This window comes from Podarcis erhardii (assembly GCF_964252035.2).
Source record: "Podarcis erhardii genome assembly, chromosome: 6".
Lineage (NCBI taxonomy): Eukaryota > Metazoa > Chordata > Lepidosauria > Squamata > Lacertidae > Podarcis > Podarcis erhardii.
Genome location: NC_138510.1, coordinates 42,037,911 through 42,059,658, shown reverse-complemented (window position 1 = coordinate 42,059,658; position 21,748 = coordinate 42,037,911). Strand labels below are relative to the sequence as shown.

The window sequence follows — 21,748 nt, the reverse complement described above, 5'->3', positions numbered from 1 at the left end:
TCTTGTGAAAGCTGTCATTACGCAATACCTCTGAACAGCTACAGCAGACATGTACACAAGGTATCTCATAATATGTGTGGGTAGCCTTTCCGGCTTTCTTGACAAATTTGCTTTGTTTTTGCCTTATTTTTGTACTTATGAACTGATCTTGGGTGTCTGAAGTAGGGCCAAACAAGATGAGATGGTGACAGATAAATGCTGCTTTTTACATGTCTGCCCCACTCATATATAAATCTGGGGTGTCTCAGGAGGAAGGGAGGTATTTTTAGACTGAAAACAGTGAGAGGGCTTCTGGAAGAGCCTTGCTGCTGTTAGAGTTGTGTGCCTTCACTACCAGTCTTGAAGGTGCCATGACAGGCTGCCATGATTGTACTGCAAGAATTGGGCCACCAGGATATCACTGTACCTCTGATTGTTGGAAATAGGGAGTGAATAAGTGAATGAGGTTGAATCGCTCCGTGTATTGTGCTGTGGTGCCACAGGAAAATAGACATTAGCTGTGGATGGGTGGAGGTGATACAAGGCTTGACTGACCATATCCAGACAGATCTTCAGATACCCAGCATTTCTTGTTCACATTTATCAGTTTGCATGCAACCAGCATGGGCCAGGCAGAGTACAGAGTGGCTTCCCATGCCGAGTGACAATATCATGTGCTCCCATTTCTGTATTATGGCGCCAAACCACAGGAAGCTGTCTGGCAGTATCCTTAATTAACTGAGATAATTAGGCTGCAGATAAGAATTTCAGAGAGAGTATGCAGTGACATTTCAACCTGTTGCAGTCGCTCTGTAATCTAACTCTCTTCAAAGCAAGCTTTGTTGAGTTGCCAGCAGGCCCAGGCATGTGCTGTCATCCATAACAGCACTGGGTTGGACCCCAGCAGTGATCATGAAACTTTTGGAACTTTCCCTAGCAAATGAAAGTCCTTAAATAGCCTTCTCCTGGATTCCAACCAGAGAGCAGCAAATCCGCCTGCTTACTGGATGGTGGTAAATTTGCAGAGGTGAGTCAATGTTTTTTCACTACAGAGCTATTTGTTGAACAGCGCAGTTCTGCATGCTTACTCAGAAGTAAGCAATATTGTGTTCAACATTATGAATGATTCCTATTGAATAGGATTGCAGCCTCTGTTTAACCATAACATCTGTGCCCCAAACCCAAGTTTTGTACTCAATTGCTGGTTTTTTGTTTTTTTAAAAAAAGCATACAAAACTAAAGTCAAATCTGGGGCCATTTGTTAAAATATCCCTTAAAAACCCACAGGATTTTGGTGTTTTTTTTTTTTTTTTTTTTGCTGAATTAAGCCATGTAATTACCCTGTTTTAAACGACCATTGTTTAAGGGGCATTTTAATGATCAAGAGGATGGAGCAACTTCCCTATGAGGAAAGCTTACGCAGCGGTTCTCAACCTGTGGGTCCCCAGATGTTGTTGGACTACAACTCCCATCATCCCTGAGCTCTGGCCTTGCTAGCTAGGGGTGATGGGAGTTTTAGTTCAACAACATCTGGGGACCCACAGGTTGAGAAAGGCTGGTTTACTGCATCTGAGAATTTTTGGTTTAGAGAAACGGTGAGTAAGAGGTGACATGATAAAAGTTTATAAAAATTATGCATAGCATGGAGGAATTGGAGAGAGAAAAGTTTCTCATAACACTAGAACTCATGGAGATAGAATGAATCTGCAGGCTGAAAGATACAGGACAGATAAAAGAAAGTACTTATTCACACAGTGCATAAATTGTGGAACTTGCTCCCATAGCAGACAGTGATGGCCACCAACCTAGATGGCTTTAAAAGAGGATTAGACAAATTCATGGAGGATCTGGTTACTGGTGGCTGTTAGGCACGATGGCTGTGTTTTATCTCCACTCTGCTTGCCAGTTGATGAGTATCACAGGTGGGCAGAGTGCTGTTGTGCTCAAGTCCTGCTTGTGGGCTTCCCATAGGCTTCTGCTTGGCTACTGTGAGAGCAGGATGCTGGACTAGATGGGCCATTGGCTTGACTTAGCAGGCTATTCTTAACAAATGGCTTCAAGATTTGACTTCCATCTTTTTTTCATCAAAGAGTTTCTACCACCCTCAAAGCCTATAAAAACTTGAAAAAATAAAAATTGTATCGAAACTACACAGAAAGTACAGTGACAATAAGAAACTGTGAATGCTGCCTTTGATCCTTCTGCCGTTATTAGGGGTGTTTTGCACTGCAGCAACACTGAGGTGTTCCATTATGCTAGGAGCTGTATGGCTACCTACCAAGATGCATATTTCACAATCAGCATGGGAAGAGAATGTTGTTTCCATTCTCCTAATGAAGAACTAAGAGACTAATTAAAATAGCCTGCTCAAGGTCACTCCTTTCTTCTTCGCATACAGTTTTGTTGAATCTGTGCCTTCCGCATTGCAACCTTGCATTTTTATGGCAAGATGTAATCCCACAAGAAAAACTCCCAGAATGAGCGCAACAGAAGAACAATCTGTGGGAAGCTGCAGAGATATATTTATAAATCAGAAAACAGATGAAGATTGGATTTGATATCCCGCTTTATCACTACCCTAAGGAGTCTCAAAGCGGCTAACATTCTCCTTTCCCTTCCTCCCCCACAACAAACACTCTGTGAGGTGAGTGGGGCTGAGAGACTTCAAAGAAGTGTGACTAGCCCAAGGTCACCCAGCAGCTGCATGTGGAGGAGCGGAGACGCGAACCCGGTTCCCCAGATTACGGATCTACCGCTCTTAACCACTACACCACACTGGGAGAGGCTGGTGTTCAAATCTTCCTATAGGTGTCAAAATGCTAACCTGTTTGGAGACTCTGCTTCTTGATAGGAAGCTTTCATACTTGATCAGTTTTTAAGCTTTGTATACTCTAGTTCAAAGGCCTCTGAATTTAGTCCACGTGCAATGAATGGGAGATAGCCACCTAATAAACAAGTTGGCCTATGGGAGAGCAGGTCTTCTCTCAAGTATCCAGGTCCCCATTTGTGTATAAAGCTCTGAACAAGTATCAAATCTTTGAAGTGGTTTCAGTAGTGTATTGACAGCCAGTGCAGTTCCTTCAGAATATGTTCGCAGTCAGCCACTTCCTACAGGAGCCTAGCTGCAGTTTCCAGACAAGCTTCTTGGACAGTTCTACATGGGGGTGTCCTATCACTGGGCCTGATACTAGCACCCAAAGCAGATTTGCAGGAGCCTGTGCTCATATGAAGCTCTGGCCAAGGAAAAGTTTCACTCTCAAAAGCAGGAGACTTAACAGACTTCATAAAGCACCTGACACTACAGTCTTAAACACATTTAGTAGGGAGTAAGGCCTCTTGAGCTTGGCGTAATTTACCTTTGAGTAAACATGCTTAGGATTTAATTGTTAGTCGTTTTTTGTTGTCCGTGGATGCACAAGGCCAGATAATCTGTTGCTGTCATGAGCATTGAGTGCTTGGTAGGCCCCGGCTTGTTGATGAAATTGGCATGGCAGAAGGGATCTGCCATAAGATCTCTTTTGTGGCTAACTTGTTCTGTACCACAGGATTTTCTTCTGAATTGCTCTCTTCAAAGAGCACACTGCTTATTCAAACAGGGCTGATTGGTAGTGTTTGTTCTCTGAATGCTTTGGGGAGGAGGGGGGGCGGTGCGGGAAGCAAGCACCAAGGAGACAGAAAAGCTTCCCCCTGCATCTTGCATGTTCCTTCTGCCTCCGGGTTCACTCTGTTCTCCGTGGCACTAGCCAGGGCTTATTGTACTTGGCTGCTGATTCAGAAGCTTCAGTTCCCCAGCGAGCAGCCGAAACACACATGCCTTCCTCTCTTCCTCCCCCCCCCCATTCCATGGTTCGTATGCTCCCACCAGTACCCAGCCCTCCAATCCTTAACTCAACTCATGACAGGAGGAGGAGAATTTCCCTGTGGAAGGATCACACAGCCGGGCTCGTTACCAACGCTGCTGCTCATGCCAGAAATGCACCCTTCTGAATCTGACCCCTGCCCTGGGAAAAAGATATTGCTGCTCAACTCTTTATTAGGAGTCTTTGTAAGTACAGCCTTCTTTCTTCTGCATTTTCAGGAGCATGGGCTCATCGGAGGGCAGATGGTAGCATGCAGGACCAGCCCAATATGTCTCGCTCCCTAGGATGGACAAGATTTCTCTCCCACCCCAGGTCCATGAACAGAAGCTGATCAGATTGGCAGTTGAATTGAACTTGAGTGCTGGCTGCCTCCACCACAACAGAGGGCAGCAGGTCACTTACAGAGTGCAGGGCAAGCTGGGCGGCAAACACAGTTCTGTCCTCCAAGTCTTTACCACCTGAGGCAGATGCCTTACTATGCCTAATGGTGGGGCCTCTCCCGGTTGCAGGACATTTGGGGGCACCTTGAGTGGGGTGATGAATCTACTGGGTTTATACTGGTTCTACTAGACTGCAGGATTCCTTATCATACTATATCTCCTAAAACCAGCCAGCTGGAGAAGAGGGCGGAAGAAGTAGGAGGTGCTGTTGCCAGAAGCTCCCGTATGGTCCCTGTCTCTCTGCCTCTTCCATGATAAGCAGAAACATTTTGAGTGGTTGCAGTGCCAAACCTCTGCTGCTGGAAGGTTTTTGATGTTCCAGATGTTGCTGATCTTCAACTCCCGTCATCTCTTACCATTGGATATACTGGCTGCGTCTAATGGGAGCCCAGCAACATTTGGTGGACCACAGTTTATCCGCCCCTGTTTTAGGTCTGTTTGCTGCAGGATCCTCTCCCACCCTGGAACTTTGCACCCTCTTCCCCAAAAGGAGAAGGCTATCAGTGGCTGGTAGCCATGGTGGCTGTGTAGTACCTCCAGCCGCTGAATACTGGTTGCTGGGGAACACAAGTGGGGAGGACACTTTTGAGCTCACGTCTTTCTTGCAGTCTTCCTATAAGTGTCTGCTTGATCACTGTGGCGGATGCTGGCCTAGATTGACCTCTTGGCCTTGCTACAGAAGGGTTCTTATGTTCTTATGCTTTTGGATAGAATACAGTTGTTTTGCTCTGCTTCTCCTTTTGTGGGGAAGAATATCATAGTGATGGAGGTGGTTGGGATGTGCAGATTTTCATATTTATTCTGATTGTGTTCTTGAATCTTAGGAAATTGCTTTCTCAGGGTTTTTTGTTTGTTTGTTTTTGCAAAAGTAGGCTGCTGTTCCCGCTGCAGCACAGTTCTCCTGCTTACCTTACTAAATGTGAGGTGGCTTGGCAGCTGGTGTGGTTAAATGAAACAACTTTGTCATTTTTTGCTCAAGAAGTTGCGTCAGCTCAGGTCTTTAGGAGAAAGTTGTGCCCATTCCAGACAGTGTTCTGTTCTAGCACTGCCAGTCTGCAGATCAAATTGAATTTTAACACACACATACACACCGGTGTGCATTTGTAAGGTGACCCTTAGCTTATTTTAGACACTTAGGACTGAAATTTTTGAAACTCCGATGAATTTAGGCCAAGTTTCCTCCGCCTCCTTCCAAAAGACCTCAGTGTTCTGAGCAAGCCAATAGAGCTCCTTTTTCTTGTAATTGGCAGTGTCTAGGAAAACATGCCTTGTGCTTACTATTTTGAGCATAGGTTGCTTAGCCCTTTTCTTCCTCTGCTCTGTTTCTGAGCAAACTGGTTATCACTGAGCTGAATTTTATTCAGCATAGACTTTCCATTACCCAGCTTACAGAGGGCTGGCACTGCCATTGCAGAATATGGCTCACTGGCCACATTCAGTACATAGAACTGAACACATAGTGTGTTTTCTCCTTCTGTGAAGCTGCTCATTTAAGGTGGCCTCCTACCACCCAAAAGAGATGAAATATACTGCCAAAGAAGAAACTGATCTACATAAAATTTGGATATGCTAATTGATGTGCACGGATGCCAATTTAAAAATAATCATTGGAATTTACATAGAAATTTACATAGAAAGACTTGTGACTGGGTGACCTGAGTGACTGCTCAGTCTGCTGTCCAGGTGCTGATTTCAAGGTCCCCAACTCTTTCTTGTGGTTCTTTATATGGAAATAAGACTTGGGGCTGCTCAGCTCTTCAGATAAAGAGTGTCTCTAAACAAAGTTCTCCTCAGTTTGGCTGCCTCTCAGCTCAAGGAAACTGGATTTGTGCTAGAGTTTTGTTTGCTGTTTAGATTTCTCTCCTACCAGTCCATTTGCTTAAGATGGAGGTTGTGTCTGTAGACTCCCGGCTCTGTAGACTCCCGGCCCCTGGACAGGGGTAATCTGGTTTAAATTGCCTTTGATGTGATAGCTTCTAAGTGCCCTCTTTGGTCATATGGGGCTCAGGAGGGTGTGGGTTATGTGAGGTTGGTGAGCTGTGCAAGTAGTAGCAGCATACTCTAGTACAAAAACATTTGTTATTGTCTGAAAATAGAAAATCTGTAGCACTACCCAGTTTGTGGCTGATCCCTGAAAGTTTAAAAGAGCTTTATCCTGAAAATCCCATTACCCTGCTGTGGTTTTAGTACTATTCCCTTTAGTCTGATTATGTAACTAATGTTTCCATTTCCACATCCAGTGTGCATTCCTGTGTTCAAAATGAACCCAGTTTTCATCACCTTTAGGCAGCCAAGGCTTTCCTGGGTTTTTAATTTTGTCCAAAGAGCCTGGGAGAGGAAGTTCCTATAGCTTTATAAGGCGTGAGACACCCGCTACACACCCACACATGCTTCCTCCTCTGGAAAAGCAGGCTGCAGGGCCCCCATCAGAGTCAAGAGAGCCTGGCTCACTCAAGCCAGCTGGGTTCCTGAACTGCTGCCTAAGTGGGAAAGAAAAGGTTCTCTTGGACTGTACAGATTGACTTTGCCCAAAGGCGTTTACACAGGCAGCCTAGAGTGCTGAGAGTGCCCTAACCTCCTCCTGACGTTAACGCGGAGCTAAAGGCGCTTAGCACCTTGTAGGATCAAGGCAGTTGAAAAAGCTGCCTCAGCGCTCCTGTAACCTCTGCGCTGAAGGCTGGCTGAAGCTCTCCTCCTCCTCCAAAGTAAAGTGCTCTGCAGCTTTCCATCTTGTGGTGTTTAATGGCAATGGCAGCCAGTCCCCACCATCACACAGAAAAGTTATGGGCAACCCACCAACCCTTCTCCCAAACATCTATACGTACCACGCAACTATATACATGCTCCCCTTACATGCACAATCTCATGTCACTCTTTTCACCTTAGGATTTCATATTGCTTCTTTGTTTTTCTTCCTTTCCACTTCTTTCCCCCTCTGAACTATCTCCTTCCAAACCCCATTAATCTTTTATTCCATGCTTCATCCCATTTCTCGCTCTGTTTGTTTTCTGCAGCCTCTGCTCCACCTTTTCCCTCTTAAACCCCAATTGTTTCATCTATGCTCAGTCCCCACCCACGGTTTACAAGCTTGATTCAAGTGGTCTGTGAAGTGTCCGTGGATTTATAGTTGAAGATGGGAGAAGGCACATCCACCGTATTAAATATTTATATTGATTTTTAATTGTATTTTATTGCTTTTATCTCTCATATGTTGGTATTTGTATTTCAGACTAAATTCTGTGGAATTCACCTGTAATACAATCAAATGCAATATATAAGAAATAAAGGAAGTACTAAAAAATACAATTAAAAATCATGTCACGTCTAACGGAGCGTTACAGTTTCAACAAGGGGCAGAAAAATCATCCAGCAGTCTGCCAAGACCTGCATCAACTTTTCAAATGGTTTGGGGTGGGAGAAGTTTTGGGAAATAGTGCCCTACTGCATGAAAGCATATTACATAATGAAAATTTGTTGATTGATAAGATGCCACGAGACACGCTGGGTTGTGTCCAATGCTGGTGCAACTTGGAGTATATCCACTGAAATTAACCGACCTAAGTTGGTTGTGTTCATTTGGTCCAGTGCATCTTCTTTGAGTAGAATCAATGTTGGGTGCAACCCTTGGTTTTTTCTGCAACAGACTGACATGGCTGCCCCTCTGAAAATTGCCTCCGTTTCAGTCAATCACTCAAGTTGGCTTGGTTTTCCTCAGGCACTATGACCTCACTGCTACTGTCAGCAAGATTGCTTGCCTCCTCTTGTCACGCTGCCTGCCTTTTGAGTGCAACCCTTCTCTCAGAGATGGCTTGCTCCAGGATCACACAAGGCTCCTGCTGAGATTTCAGACATTCTGTGCCCCTTCAATATCATTATCCAGTCAGGCTGAGGAAATTGCTTCTTTTGTGTGCATTAATTGAGGAAGCATATAACCTCCCTGTGGGACTTTTGTCTACATAGTAGGCAAGGGAAATGTATTTTTGGCTGTTTCCAAGGTCTTGTCACTAATTTGTGTATTGATATTCAAAGCACTTGGTCAGCCATGCTCTTCCTTCCTTCAAACAATTACTTTCTCCCTCTTTCCTATGTTGATAGTATTCTTTTTCTTTTGAGGTAGCTTTTATACTCCGTAACACAATATAAAAAGCACATTGTGCTGGTTGCTATGCTAACCCAGAATTTGGTCCTCTCTTAATAGGTATGCTGTGGTCACTATGACATGTAGTTCTGTGAGTCATTTTGGGGACTGGGTTAAAAAAAAATGAAACAGAAGACCATCACAAAAGGCTAGCAGTTTCTTAACTCTTTTCTGTCAGGTAATTCCCCCCTAGCTGCTTTTATCCCTGTTATGAAAGAAGATAATTTTCTATCTTTTGCACAGTGGGAGTAAAAGCAGTGGGGAGAGGGGATTTGGGGCAGGAAAATAGCCTCAATAGGAAAGGATTTGGAAAATTTCCCCCTGTCCATTTAAATGGCAGTTTCATTGCTTGCATTTTGTAAAACAAAAGTGTAACATGTAGTTCCACCCTACATTGATGTTATTGGGGCGTTTCACATATTCTGCAGGGAAAATTTGACGCTTGAGGGGGAACCTCTATTTTGTATCTTGTGTTTTGACACCCTTAGGCAAATAACTTTCAAGAAACCTCTTTCAACAATTGTGGCTTCCCGCAAAGACTCCATAGCTTGTTGAAGGTGCTGAAAGTTGTTAGGAGACCCCACACAGAGTTATAATTTGCACCACCCTTAACTAGCTACAGTTTCCAGGATTCTGTTAAAGTGCTATAAGAGTGCTTTAAATGTACGGCGTGGGTGTGCCCTTGGACAAGGTGGCATATGATAAACCACCTGTTCTGCCACTCACCTTCTTTGGTGCTTCATGCAAGGGGAGAATAGGTGTGCAATTGGGGCATTAGACCCCTGCCAGTCTTGAAGGCTTGCTATTTTATGGAGCAGCTCTGCATGCTTGTAGCTTCCAGACTTTGTAGCTTCCAGGTTAGGCTGAGAGGCAGTGTCTGACCCAAGGTCACCCAGATTTGAACCCTGGTCTCCCAGATCCTAGTCTGTCATTTTAACCACTACCCCACACTGAACCCCATCAACAGAAGTCCTATGCAAGAATTTGTACTTCCACAATAGGGTCTCCCTCCTGCTCCCCCTGCATGCTCCCAAAATTGGCCTTGAGGGGGCATTGAGAGAACTTCGGAGCAATGCGCGAGGGGAACAGGGAATTGATCCATCTGATAAGCTGTTATGCTTGCACAGACAGAATGTTTTAATAGCATAGTGCTGAATTCCACCATATACAAGGTGATATTTAGTGCTGGTCCTACTCAGAGTAGACCCACTGAAGTTAATGGCCATGACTAATATAGCTTTATTAATTTTAATTGGTCTACCCTGAGTAGGACTTGGTTGAATACAGTCCATATATATATAATATATATATGTATATATATATATGAGAGATAGCAGCTAGTTGGTCAATTAAAAATTCAGCCTAAAACAGGACAAATAAGGCAGGTTTCCCCTAGTGCCATAAAAAAAATAGAGAGAGTGTAAGGTGAGTCTCTCTAAGAAGGGAGTTCCTTTAATGAAGCACAGCAACTGGAAGACTCTGTCTCTGGTCACCACCTGCCTTAGTTTATATGGCATGGGGATGTGGAGCAGGGTCTCTGAGGTTGGTCTTAATGACTTGGCAGATTTAAGGTAGAGAAACAGTCCTTTTGGTACCCTGGTCCTAAGACATTCAGGGGTTTGTAGGTTAAAATTAGCACTTAACATTTTGCTCAGAAATGACCTAGTAACCAATGTAGTTATGCCAGAACTAACGTTTAGATGCTTTAAAACAAAAAATTCCTTCCAGTAGCACCTTAAAGACCAACTAAGTTAGTTCTAGGTATGAGCTTTCGTGTGCATGCACACTTCTTCAGATACGTGCATGCACACGAAAGCTCATACCTAGAACTAACTTAGTTGGTCTTTTGTTTTGACTATGGCAGACCAACACGGCTACCTATCTATTTAGATGCTTTGTATGACTCACCCCAGTGAACAATTGTGCTGCTGCAGGTACAGTGAGTTGCAATAGCCTGAATGAGATGTTATCAGTCCATGGATAACTGTTCAAAAGAGTGCACCTGGTTTTGTTGTGACCCAGACTGGTCACTGTCACGCATGCTACGACTGGGTTAAAGTCAGTTGGACAGGACGAGGGAAGCGGAGGTGTACAGTACAGGCAATAACCATTTTGCACGTGTTAAAAGCTCGCGTGATAGTGCACATGCACACATCATCGTGAACCCAGAAGAGGCAAGAAAATAGGGTGGATTGAGGCTGGAATGGGGTGTGGCAGGACACGCTCCACCATCACACGCAATGAGCCTGAATGCAAACCCCACGGAAACTGGGGGTTGCCTGCATTTCCAATTCCTAAAGCCTAGTTTCACCAATAATTCTGAACCTGACCTTGGCACGGGCCTGGGATTAGAAACATGTTTCTTGTGTTCCAGAAAGTTATGTAAGCAGTTGTGTCGCAGAGGGACAGGTTCATTTTTGATAATCAGGAGTTTTGATTGTCACATTGCCACACTTCCTTCTATTGTATCTGCACAGTTGGTGTTGGCTATTTGGGAATCTGATATAATTTATCGAGTAGAGCTCTGGGGACAGCAGTGCTTTCCCCTACCTCTATCTCCTTGAATCATACTTACCTATGTCCTATTTTCAGCTTCTTCTATAAAGGAGTTTAGCATAAAATCAGGAAGAGGCTGCCAACACAGGTTCCTTAAAACAAAAGCAAAAAACCTATCTTGGCTTTGGAACTTGAAATTACCTCTTGTGCAAGTCTGATTCACAAGACAGCCTGCCAGCGTTGCTGTGACTTTTGAAGGCCAAAACAGACATGTTGCAGGAGAGCCATGATTAGATCTCTTTTGCTCCCCATTTTAAAAGATGCTGCAAATTCTGATACTGATTGGAACAGCAACATTAGGGCGTTAGGGTAGGTAGGAGATGATTAACTGTTTTCCATCTACCCTTCCCTCCCCCATCAAAAATAACCACTCGAAGCTGCTAGTAGTTCTAAAGTGGAAAAGGGGAAGGTACCCACATCATGTTTCTCTTTCTTCCCACTGTAGTGCTAGTACCAGCTTTGAAGATGGGGAGGAGCATTTAAATAGGGGAAATGACACATTGGGAAAGAGTTAAAGGAGCCTTTCCCACAGTACCGATAATCTCCTCACGATCCAAGACCCATCTCCACAAATGTTGGGATATCCAATCTCCTGTTTTGATGTCCCTACCTTAGTTGATGATAGAGAAATCGTTTACTCAGTCTTAATTTTGGGGTGAGGCTGGATAAGTTTACAATGGGTGGGGAGCCTGTGATATTTCATACACGGTTGGACTTCCAATGCCCATCAGGCTCAGTCAGCGTGGCCAACATTCAGTGAAGACGGGAGTTGGAGTCCAGCAACATCTAAAGCAGCCTTTCTCAACCTGTGGGTCCCCAGATGTTGTTGAACCACAACTCCCATCATCCCTAGCTAGAATTGCCAGAGCTCAGGGATGATGGGAGTTGTAGTCCAACAACATCTGGGGACCTACAGAATATGGCTAACCTGATCCAAAACACCCACCCACCCCACTCACACATGAAAACAAAGATCATCACAGCCAATCACAAAAAACAACCACACCCTAGTCCAACCCCAACCTCTCTCACCACCAAAGAAACACAAGTGACTATCTGGGGATCCACAGGTTGAGAACCACTGATTTAAAGGTTTGCAGATTCCTTACTTTATATCAACGGCTGACCATTCAGCTTCTGACAGTTAACCCTACAGAAAGCCCCTGTTGGTAAGTTTTCTACAGACATACTTACTACCATGTCTAAGAACTATTTTCTAGAATACATCCAAAAGTGGTGCCTTGGGTTTGTTCCTCCTCTGTTGTTTCCTAGTAGCGGTTTCTCCATCTCCACATGGGTTACGTCCTGCCTTACTTAAAAAAAAGGGGAACTGAGTGACGTAGTCATTGCAATAATTGCACACTTCATGGAAACAGAGGTTGAGCAACTTCTCTAATAAATTGACTTGGTTTCCTCTTTCAGCTTCACCAGGCTTGCTTTTATCTTGACCGTACACAAAACAGTTCTTAAAAAAAAAGAAAGAATCTATATCTTGAAGGTTTCAGTTCAATTCCTGTGAGTCGATAAGAGAGAAGAAGAAACTCCTCACTGTGTTCTGGGTCCTGGAAAGCCCCCAGAGCAGCTCAGGAGCTAAGAATAGGCCATCGGTCAGTGTTTGTAAAGTCTGCAGTTCCTTCTTGTTTTTTTTTCCAAAAAAAGTGCTGATCTTATAAGGTTGAGGCAAGTTTGTGGCTGCTCTGAATGATGTTGTGTGTGGGTTGTGTTTTTCCCGCCTGCTTGCCTCTGTCACCCAGCAAAACAGATCAGTAGGATGTCTGAAGAGGAAAGATAACAGTAGCCTGGGCAAGACTCCGGTAGCTTTTGGATAGCTTTGTCGGCGCTTCCCTCATGGTTTTTCCTTTGCCAAGGATCTTCCTTTGCTCAGCAGTGAAGCTTAGACTACTATGAGAAAGAAGAGAGTGCTGGAACCAGATGAACACTGGAAGGTATGGTACAATGATTGGTGCAAACCTGCCTTTCTTGGGGCACAGCTGTATGAGATACCTCTGTAGAATCAACAGGATTTTTAGCTTTCATAAGTTTTGAGCTGGAACTTCAACACTTGAAGAGATAGCTTAAGATCTATTTCACTCCTGCATGAAAGTGGGATTAATACAGTGAGATAGGAAGGCTAACCTCGTGATGAATACACAATGGAATCAGTGTATAATGTATACTAAGTCATTGGTTTAGAAGTAAGGAAACAGGGTTGTGGCTAGTGCCAGTACCAAGCAAAATTGGGCAGCCGCCCAGGTGCATGGATGATAAATGGGCCCCTTAAGCTGAGTCCAAGACCTGGCACAGTCCTTATTTAACCACCTCCTTGCTTTCCCAGCACCAGTAGAGGAGTGGGGATCTGCAGTGGTCCAGATACTGTGATCTTGGACAGGTATTCTAAGATAGTGCCTCCCATTTTATGGAAAACTAACATACCACAGCTGCAACATCATTCTAATATAGGGATGCTAAAAATTGGGGTCCTGTTTTCCCACTGAAAATGGTTATTGTGGGTGTTACCAACAACTTTCACTTTTAGTTCTGGTGAAATTACACGTTTCTTTCGAAGAATATTTTGACTGGAAGCAAGGGGAGTAGAACTTTGTTCTATTCTGTTATGTCTAGTACCTTCTGTAATACGACTCCTAACATTGCCTCATTTTTTAAGCTACTCCTGCACAGTATTATATCATTTGGAAAGGGAGACGTTGTAGTCTGTAGAAGTATATTAGGCAGTGCCTATCCATTCATAGTTGTTGTTTAATCCTCTGTGTGTATGCATATATATATAATTTATTTAAGAAAAGCAAATATGTATGTATAATATAATCTCATTTATTTAAGGAAAACAGAGTCAAACTCCTTCATGGCAAACATCAGTAATCTCCATTCAGTCCCACGCCTGTCAAGGCTTGTTTTGATTTGGATATGAATTTCAGTTGCCACATCTTTTGAAGGCAAAACGGATGAAGTCCTTTTGTTACTATGCTGAAAAATTATGAGAATTGAAAAGGCACTGAATTGTACTACTTCAGTTTACAACTCAGGAAGATTTTTATAGGCAGGTATAATATCTGCCATTAAACTGCAGTTATCACATGTCTGAATGAAATAGCTCCTGGGGTTCAGCTGTGCTGGTCCTCAAGCTGGGTAGAAAACTTTGTAAGGAGAAAAACTAGAGAAGCCTTTGCTCTTTGTTTGATGGGAGTTGTAGTCCAAAACATCTGGTGTGATCTCGATCTCCCGTCCAACCATTCATTTTGAGCGCCTAAACAAAACTTACATGATGAAGTAGACTCTAGTTCATGAAAACTTATGTTGTAATAACTTTCTTTGTCTTTAAGTTGTCATGAGACACATCTGTTGTGTTTGCTGCAACCATGACACCATGATAATGGGAACAGATGATGGCTATAATAATAATAGTAAGAACTTTATTATTTATACCCCACCCACCTGGCTGGGTTTCCTCAGCCACTCTGGGTGGCTTACAGAATATATAAGGGCAAAGGGACCCCTGGCCGTTAGGTCCAGTTGTGGACGACTCTGGGGTTGTGGCACTCATCTCGCTTTACTGACCAAGGGAGCCAGCCACTCATCTCGCTTTACTGACCGAGGGAGCCAGCCACTCATCTCACTTTACTGACCGAGGGAGCCAGCCACTCATCTCGCTTTACTGACCGAGGGAGCCAAGCATACTAGGACTCAATTTCTTGACTTTAGGAAAGCCGACTTTATAAAACTTAGGGAAGTGCTGGGTGAGATCCCATGGACAGTAATATTAAAAGGAAAGGGAGTTCATGATGGCTGGGAGTTTGTTAAGAGGGAGATAGTAAAAGCACAACTTCAGGCAATACCAATGAGACGGAAACATGGAAGGTGCCTAAAGAAGCCAAGGTGGCTATCTAAAGAACTTTTAACTGAGTTAAGATTAAAAAAGGATGTGTACAAAAAATGGAAAAGGGGGGAAACCACCAAAGAGGAATTCAAACAAATAGCCAGCACGTGTAGACACAAAGTCAGAAAAGCTAAAGCACAGAATGAACTCAGGCTTGCTAGAGAGGTTAAAAGCAACAAAAAAGGCTTTTATGGGTATGTTCGTAGCAAAAGGAAGAACAAAGAAACAGTGGGGTCACTCAGAGGAGAAGATGGTGTAATGCAAACAGGGGACACAGAAAGGGCTGAACTCCTCAATGCCTTCTTTGCCTCAGTCTTCTCCAATAAAGAAAACAATGCCCGACCTGAAGAATTTGGAGCAAATGATTCAGCAGAGGAAACACAGCCCAGAATAACTAAGGAGATAGTACAAGAATACTTGGCTAGTTTAGATGTATTCAAGTCTCCAGGGCCAGATGAACTGCATCCAAGAGTATTAAAAGAACTGGCAGATGTGATCTCAGAACCACTGGCAGTCATCTTTGAGAATTCCTGGAGAACAGGCGAAGTCCCGGCAGACTGGAGGAGGGCAAATGTTGTCCCTATTTTCAAAAAAGGGAAAAGAGAGGACCCAAATAATTACCGCCCAGTCAGTCTGACATCAATACCAGGGAAGATTCTGGAGCAGATCATTAAGCAAACAGTCTGTGAGCACCTAGAAAAGAATGCTGTGATCACCAATAGTCAGCATGGATTTCTGAAAAATAAGTCATGTCAGACTAACCTGATCTCGTTTTTTGACAGAATTACAAGCCTGGTAGATGAAGGGAACGCAGTGGATGTAGCCTACCTTGATTTCAGCAAGGCATTTGACAAGGTGCCCCATGATATTCTTGTAAAGAAGCTGGTAAAATGCGGTCTTGACTATGCTACTACTCAGTGGATTTGTAACTGGCTGACTGACCGAACCCAAAGGGTGCTCATCAATGGTTCCTCTTCATCCTGGAGAAGAGTGACTAGTGGGGTGCCACAGGGTTCTGTCTTGGGCCCGGTCTTATTCAACATCTTTATCAACGACTTGGATGATGGACTCAAGGGCATCCTGATCAAATTTGCAGATGACACCAAACTGGGAGGGGTGGCTAACACCCCAGAGGACAGGATCACACTTCAAAACGACCTTGACAGATTAGAGAACTGGGCCAAAACAAACAAGATGAATTTTAATAGGGAGAAATGTAAAGTATTGCACTTGGGCAAAAAAAAAATGAGAGGCACAAATACAAGATGGGTGACACCTGGCTTGAGAGCAGTACATGTGAAAAGGATCTAGGAGTCTTGGTTGACCACAAACTTGACATGAGCCAACAGTGTGACGCGGCAGCTAAAAAAGCCAATGCAATTCTGGGCTGCATCAATAGGAGTATTTCATCTAGATCAAGGGAAGTAATAGTGCCACTGTATTCTGCTCTGGTCAGACCTCACCTGGAGTACTGTGTCCAGTTCTGGGCACCACAGTTCAAGAAGGACGCTGACAAACTGGAACGTGTCCAGAGGAGGGCAACCAAAATGGTCAAAGGCCTGGAAATGATGCCTTATGAGGAACGGCTAAGGGAGCTGGGCATGTTTAGCCTGGAGAAGAGGAGGTTAAGGGGTGATATGATAGCCATGTTCAAATATATAAAAGGATGTCACATAGAGGAGGGAGAAAGGTTGTTTTCTGCTGCTCCAGAGAAGCGGACACAGAGCAATGGTTCCAAACTACAAGAAAAAAGATTCCACCTAAACATTAGGAAGAACTTCCTGACAGTAAGAGCTGTTCGACAGTGGAATTTGCTGCCAAGGAGTGTGGTGGAGTCTCCTTCTTTGGAGGTCTTTAAGCAGAGGCTTGACAACCATATGTCAGGAGTGCTCTGATGGTGTTTCCTGCTTGGCAGGGGGTTGGAGTTGATGGCCCTTGTGGTCTCTTCCAACTCTATGATTCTATGATTCTGTGTATAGCTTCCAGATCATGTGGCCATCATAATGTAAGCCACTTCTGGCAAACCAGAGCAGTGCACGGAAATGCCGCTTACCTTCCTGCTGAAGCAGTACCTATTTGTCTATTTGCACTGCGTGCTTTCAAACTGCTAGGTTGGCAGCAGCAGGGACTGAGCAACGGGAGCTCACTCCGTCATGGGGATTCAAACCGCTGACCTTCTGACCGGCAAGCCCTAGGCTCTGTGGTTTAACCCACAGTGCCACCCACGTCTTCTACAGAATATATGTAAAACATAATAAAGCATCAAGCATTTAAAAACCTCCTGATACAGGGCTGCCTTCAGGTGTCTTCTAAAAGTTGTATAGTTCTTTAACTCCTTGACATCTGAAGGGAGGGTGTTCCACAGTGCGGGTGCCACTACCAAGAAGGCCCTCGGCCTGGTTCCCTGTAACTTCCCTTCTTGCAGTGAGGGAACTAGCAGAAGACCCTTGGAGGAGGACCTCAGTGTCTGGGCTGAGTGATAGGGGTGCAGATGTTCCTTCAGGTATACTGGACTGTATATATCTCTGATCAGGCAAACCAGACATTGCATTTGTCTGTAGGAACAAATCTGGGATGGCTGGGACTGCTGTTGTGGACAAAACATTTATGAGTTAAGTCTCCACTTCTTCTACGTTGAAAGCCTTTCTGTCACTGTAGTCTAGTAACAATGGTTCATGGGCACCAGAGGCTCTTCCATGAAAGCAGTATGAAAATTACTTACACAGAGTCTACAGAATACATTTAACTTTTGCCATCTCCAAACTGCAAGTCCCATGCCTCTGATGCACCACTTCAATCTGCATAATATTTTGCATAGAAAACTCAGTGAGGGGCAAGTATTTGGTAGTGTCCTTTGTTACAAATGGGAGACAAATATGCTTTAGGGGCTTTATTCTGGCAATTGGGCAGAGTTCCTGGATTCCTAAGAACATCAGGCCAATGTTAAGCAGGCTTTACAAAACCCATTAACTACAGCCCATATGTAATTATCAGCTTTCTGTCATTCTAGTCTCAGGGGATGGCCTGCAGAGTTACTTTTCTGCTGAGCAAAATCAGGAGACCGGGGAGCATTATTAACCAAACCCTGAAGAATATCCTGAGGTGCTCTCTGGTCCTTTCACCTCTACTTATGACACGGTACAAAGTTTGGCTCTTGCCTTTGCTTTCTCATTTCCCTTACTCAAGTGGTATGATAGGCTGATTCTCAAAGGGCCATGAGTCAAGATTCCTGAGTTGTGTTTTGTTCCAATGCCCCGAGGAGGAAAAATAAGTCAAGGACACAATTCACAAATTTATCAACACAACATCAGTGGAAATATACTATGAAAGTCCTTAAGGCAGGGTGGACAACCTGTATGCAGAAGGGTACATGTAGCCCTTAGCCTAAGTTCATGCTGGGGAAATGAGGGAAATGGGGTGGCAGAAGGAGAGGAAGAAAGGGGGGGTGCCATGCTCAGATTTTGCTCAGGCCCAGCCCACCACCAGCATGCGTCTCCTGACAGATTACACCCAGGGGAATGAGACTACAGACTGAAAAAATGTTCCCTGCTTCCCATTAAGGCTTCCAGATTTTGTGTACAAAGATAACAGGCATTCCACTGTAAGACCACTGTTCCATTCCTTCCATCAGTAGGAACCACAGACAACTGAGGATGGAAGTCTCAAACTGAAAAAATGGGTTGTTGTTTTTACCTAAATCTTCAATAATTCTGATGGGATTTGAACTAGTTTTACTCTTTTTTTAAAAGCCATATGGCTCTGTTGTCTTGCTGTAATACAAAAATATTCTATATTCCATACAGTGGTACCTCGGGTTACATACGCTTCAGGTTATCTACGCTTCAGGTTACAGACTCCGCTAACCCAGAAATAGTGCTTCAGGTTAAGAACTTTGCTTCAGGATGAGAACAGAAATTGTGCTCCAGCGGTGCGGTGGCAGCAGGAGGCCCCATTAGCTAAAGTGGTGCTTCAGGTTAAGAACAGTTTCAGGTTAAGAATGGACCTCCAGAACGAATTAAGTACTTAACCCGAGGTACCACTGTATTTCCAAATGCATGAAAAAGGGAAATATGATAGAATTCAGGATATGCCCTTCTGTCAGATAACTTCAAAATGGCATCTGTATTGAGAGTTTGGTACCAGGCATATTTAAATCCATTTTACCAATGAATTGGTAATTGAAAGCTGGATGATCAGTTAAAACTCTGTGATACGGTGACCGTCACCTGAGTTCTCATATCTTTTTCTTCTAGCAGTTTTTGGTAGTACATCACCATTCCTCTCTCTCATGCCATCATGTGTTGTCTTGGGGAATGACATTATTTAACAGAGCCTTTTAACTCAAGTCTCTTTCTGTGCTCTTTCTCCTCTCCCACAGTTGGATAAAGGGGATGTGAGCCAAATCAGCCTGCCTTCCAATACAAGCCACGGTGATGCTGATGGCAACTTCTGCCTTGACGTTCCAGATGGCAACCCAGACCCGCAGAGGACAAAGGCTGCCATTGACCACCTGCACCAGAAGATCCTCAAGATCACCGAGCAGATCAGGGTTGAGCAAGAGGCACGAGATGACAATGTGGCTGAGTACCTGAAGCTAGCTAACAACGCTGACAAGCAGCAGGCCTCTCGTATCAAACAGGTCTTTGAGAAGAAGAACCAGAAGTCAGCCCAGACCATCGCGCAGTTGCACAAGAAGCTTGAACATTATCACAAAAAGCTAAAGGAGATTGAACAAAATGGGCCCTCTCGACAGCCCAAAGACGTCTTCCGGGACATGCACCAGGGCCTCAAGGACGTAGGGGCCAATGTCCGCTCCAGCATCAGTGGCTTTGGAGGCGGAGTGGTGGAAGGTGTCAAAGGTGGACTCTCAGGCCTTTCTCAAGCCACCCACTCAGCTGTGGTCTCCAAACCCCGAGAGTTTGCAAGCTTGATCCGCAACAAATTTGGCAGCGCGGATAACATTGCCCACTTGAAGGACACGCTGGAAGATGGGCACCCTGAGGAGGCCTCACGGACTCTGAGTGGCAGCGCCACTTTGGTTTCTAGTCCCAAATACGGCAGTGACGATGAGTGCTCCAGTGCCACTTCTGGCTCAGCAGCAGGTAGCAACTCGGGGGCGGGTGCTGGTGGCTTAGGCAGCCCCAAGTCTAACACCTTGGACAGTCACCACTATAATTTTGAGACCATCATAGAAGAACTGAGGGAGATTAAGGACATTCAGTCCCACCTTGAGGACTCCATGGAAGACCTCAAGGCCCAGCTGCAGCGAGACTATACGTATATGACTCAGTGCTTACAGGAAGAGCGTTATAGGTAAGACATGTTGGGTGTGCTGCTGTTAATTACCAGTGGGAAACTGTCACACTTAACCACCATATTTAATTGTTGTTGACTTGTGGAAGTGGGCATGCTGGCCAGTCTTTATGTTGTGACTCTTGAAGGGTCATGCTGTGGGGTACAATAGATGAAGATGCTGGCAAATAATGTAATTAGGCTTTATGTTCCTATGCAAAGAAACAAATTGACAGTGAATTTCCCTTTAGAAGAGGCTATGGCAGAGAAGGGAAGATGAGATGCTACAAAGCAAATGGCAACGAGGGAGGAATTCAGCCTATGACCTCAATCCAGTCAGTTATTTAGCAGCCACATAGGATTCTGGGATATCAGAACCAGCCATGCAGCATGGACACTTGCTTTCCATTTCCTAATTTCCCCCAGTCGCTGCTATTCCTTTCTCCTGAAAAGTTCTGTTTGCTTTGGCCACAGTCCTGTGCACAATTACCTGGAAGTAAGCTCCACTGAGAACAGTACGAATTTCTTTATTTTTAAAAATAGCTATCCACTTTTCTTTATAAATCTAAAGTGGCAACTTACAGGATAACACAAACCAAACAACAACCTAGCACCAGAAACCGTATAGAAACAACAATAGATAACACCTAACACAATTATATGCATGTGATAACACTTGTTATCCTTCAAGAAAGTAATTTTGCTTGTTATCCTTGCATGTTTATGTAGAGAGAGAGCCAAACAGAAATTTGTCTCCTTTTTTCTAAGCCAATAATAATTTTGCGGTGGAAGGCCAAAGCTTTTGGATTTATGTTCTTTAGTTGAATTTAGGCTCCCATTTAGTTGCAAACCAATATGCCTTAATTGCTATAGCAACCATGAGTATGCATGCTTGTTCAGGAAATGTCTGAATTTCAAATGGGGGGGGGAGTTGAATTTTAAATAAGTGATTCAAATAAGTCCTTTTTCCTCATGATTTAAATCATGATTTAAATCCTGCCTAGCTGTCACTAGCTTTGAAGATGTTTGCTGGAATTTCCTGTACTGTAAGTTCTCCTCAAGAAGAAAGACACTGCACTATTAACTGCTTCTATTTATAAGACACAAGAGGAAATGCATTCCTGGTTGAATGCTCAATGCCAGCTTCTTGCTTCTCTCCCACCGGTGGAAAAATAAGGACCAAGAACTCTTTTGCCTGTGGGCTTCATTAAAATTGTAGGCAGTGAGGAAAGAATTATGTTTCCATTTTTTTGTGAGAGAAGGGTCATAGGCTCAGTCCTGGGATGACACTTGCGTGCAGTTGCTATGTTTATGGTTCTCACAGATGTGGGGAGCAGAAGTCTCTTGCAGGCTTATGGTCCCAACCAGTTCTCATGTCTAGGGCTGGTTAGGGCGGGGGTGGAGAAACCATGGTCCTCCCAGATGTTGCTGGACTCCAGCTCCCATTAGTTCCAGCCACCTTAGCCAATGGCGAGGGATGATGAGAAAGGTACTCGAGCAACATCTATGGAACCACTCATTCTGCATCCCTGGTCTAGGGGTATGGCTCTTCCTCAGTGTCAGAGGTCTCTGTTTCAAAGCCCAGACA

The 21,748-nt window shown here is 44.2% G+C and overlaps 1 protein-coding gene across 11 annotated transcripts in view; it reads left to right on the top strand.

Annotated features, from left to right (window-relative positions):
• TMCC2 (transmembrane and coiled-coil domain family 2) overlaps positions 1-21,748 on the top strand; it is a 95,110-nt gene that overhangs the window by 62,047 nt on the left and 11,315 nt on the right. For 4 of the 11 annotated variants that reach the window (XM_081865223.1, XM_081865226.1, XM_081865227.1 and 1 more), the window contains one exon: positions 19,247-20,181. In XM_081865223.1, the coding sequence (XP_081721349.1) occupies positions 19,247-20,181 (935 nt within the window). Of the gene's footprint in view, positions 1-3,877; positions 4,025-12,603; positions 12,920-14,314; positions 14,396-19,246; positions 20,182-21,748 lie in introns of those variants that run through there. The other 7 variants (XM_081865233.1, XM_081865232.1, XM_081865230.1 and 4 more) reach the window with 7 other exon arrangements.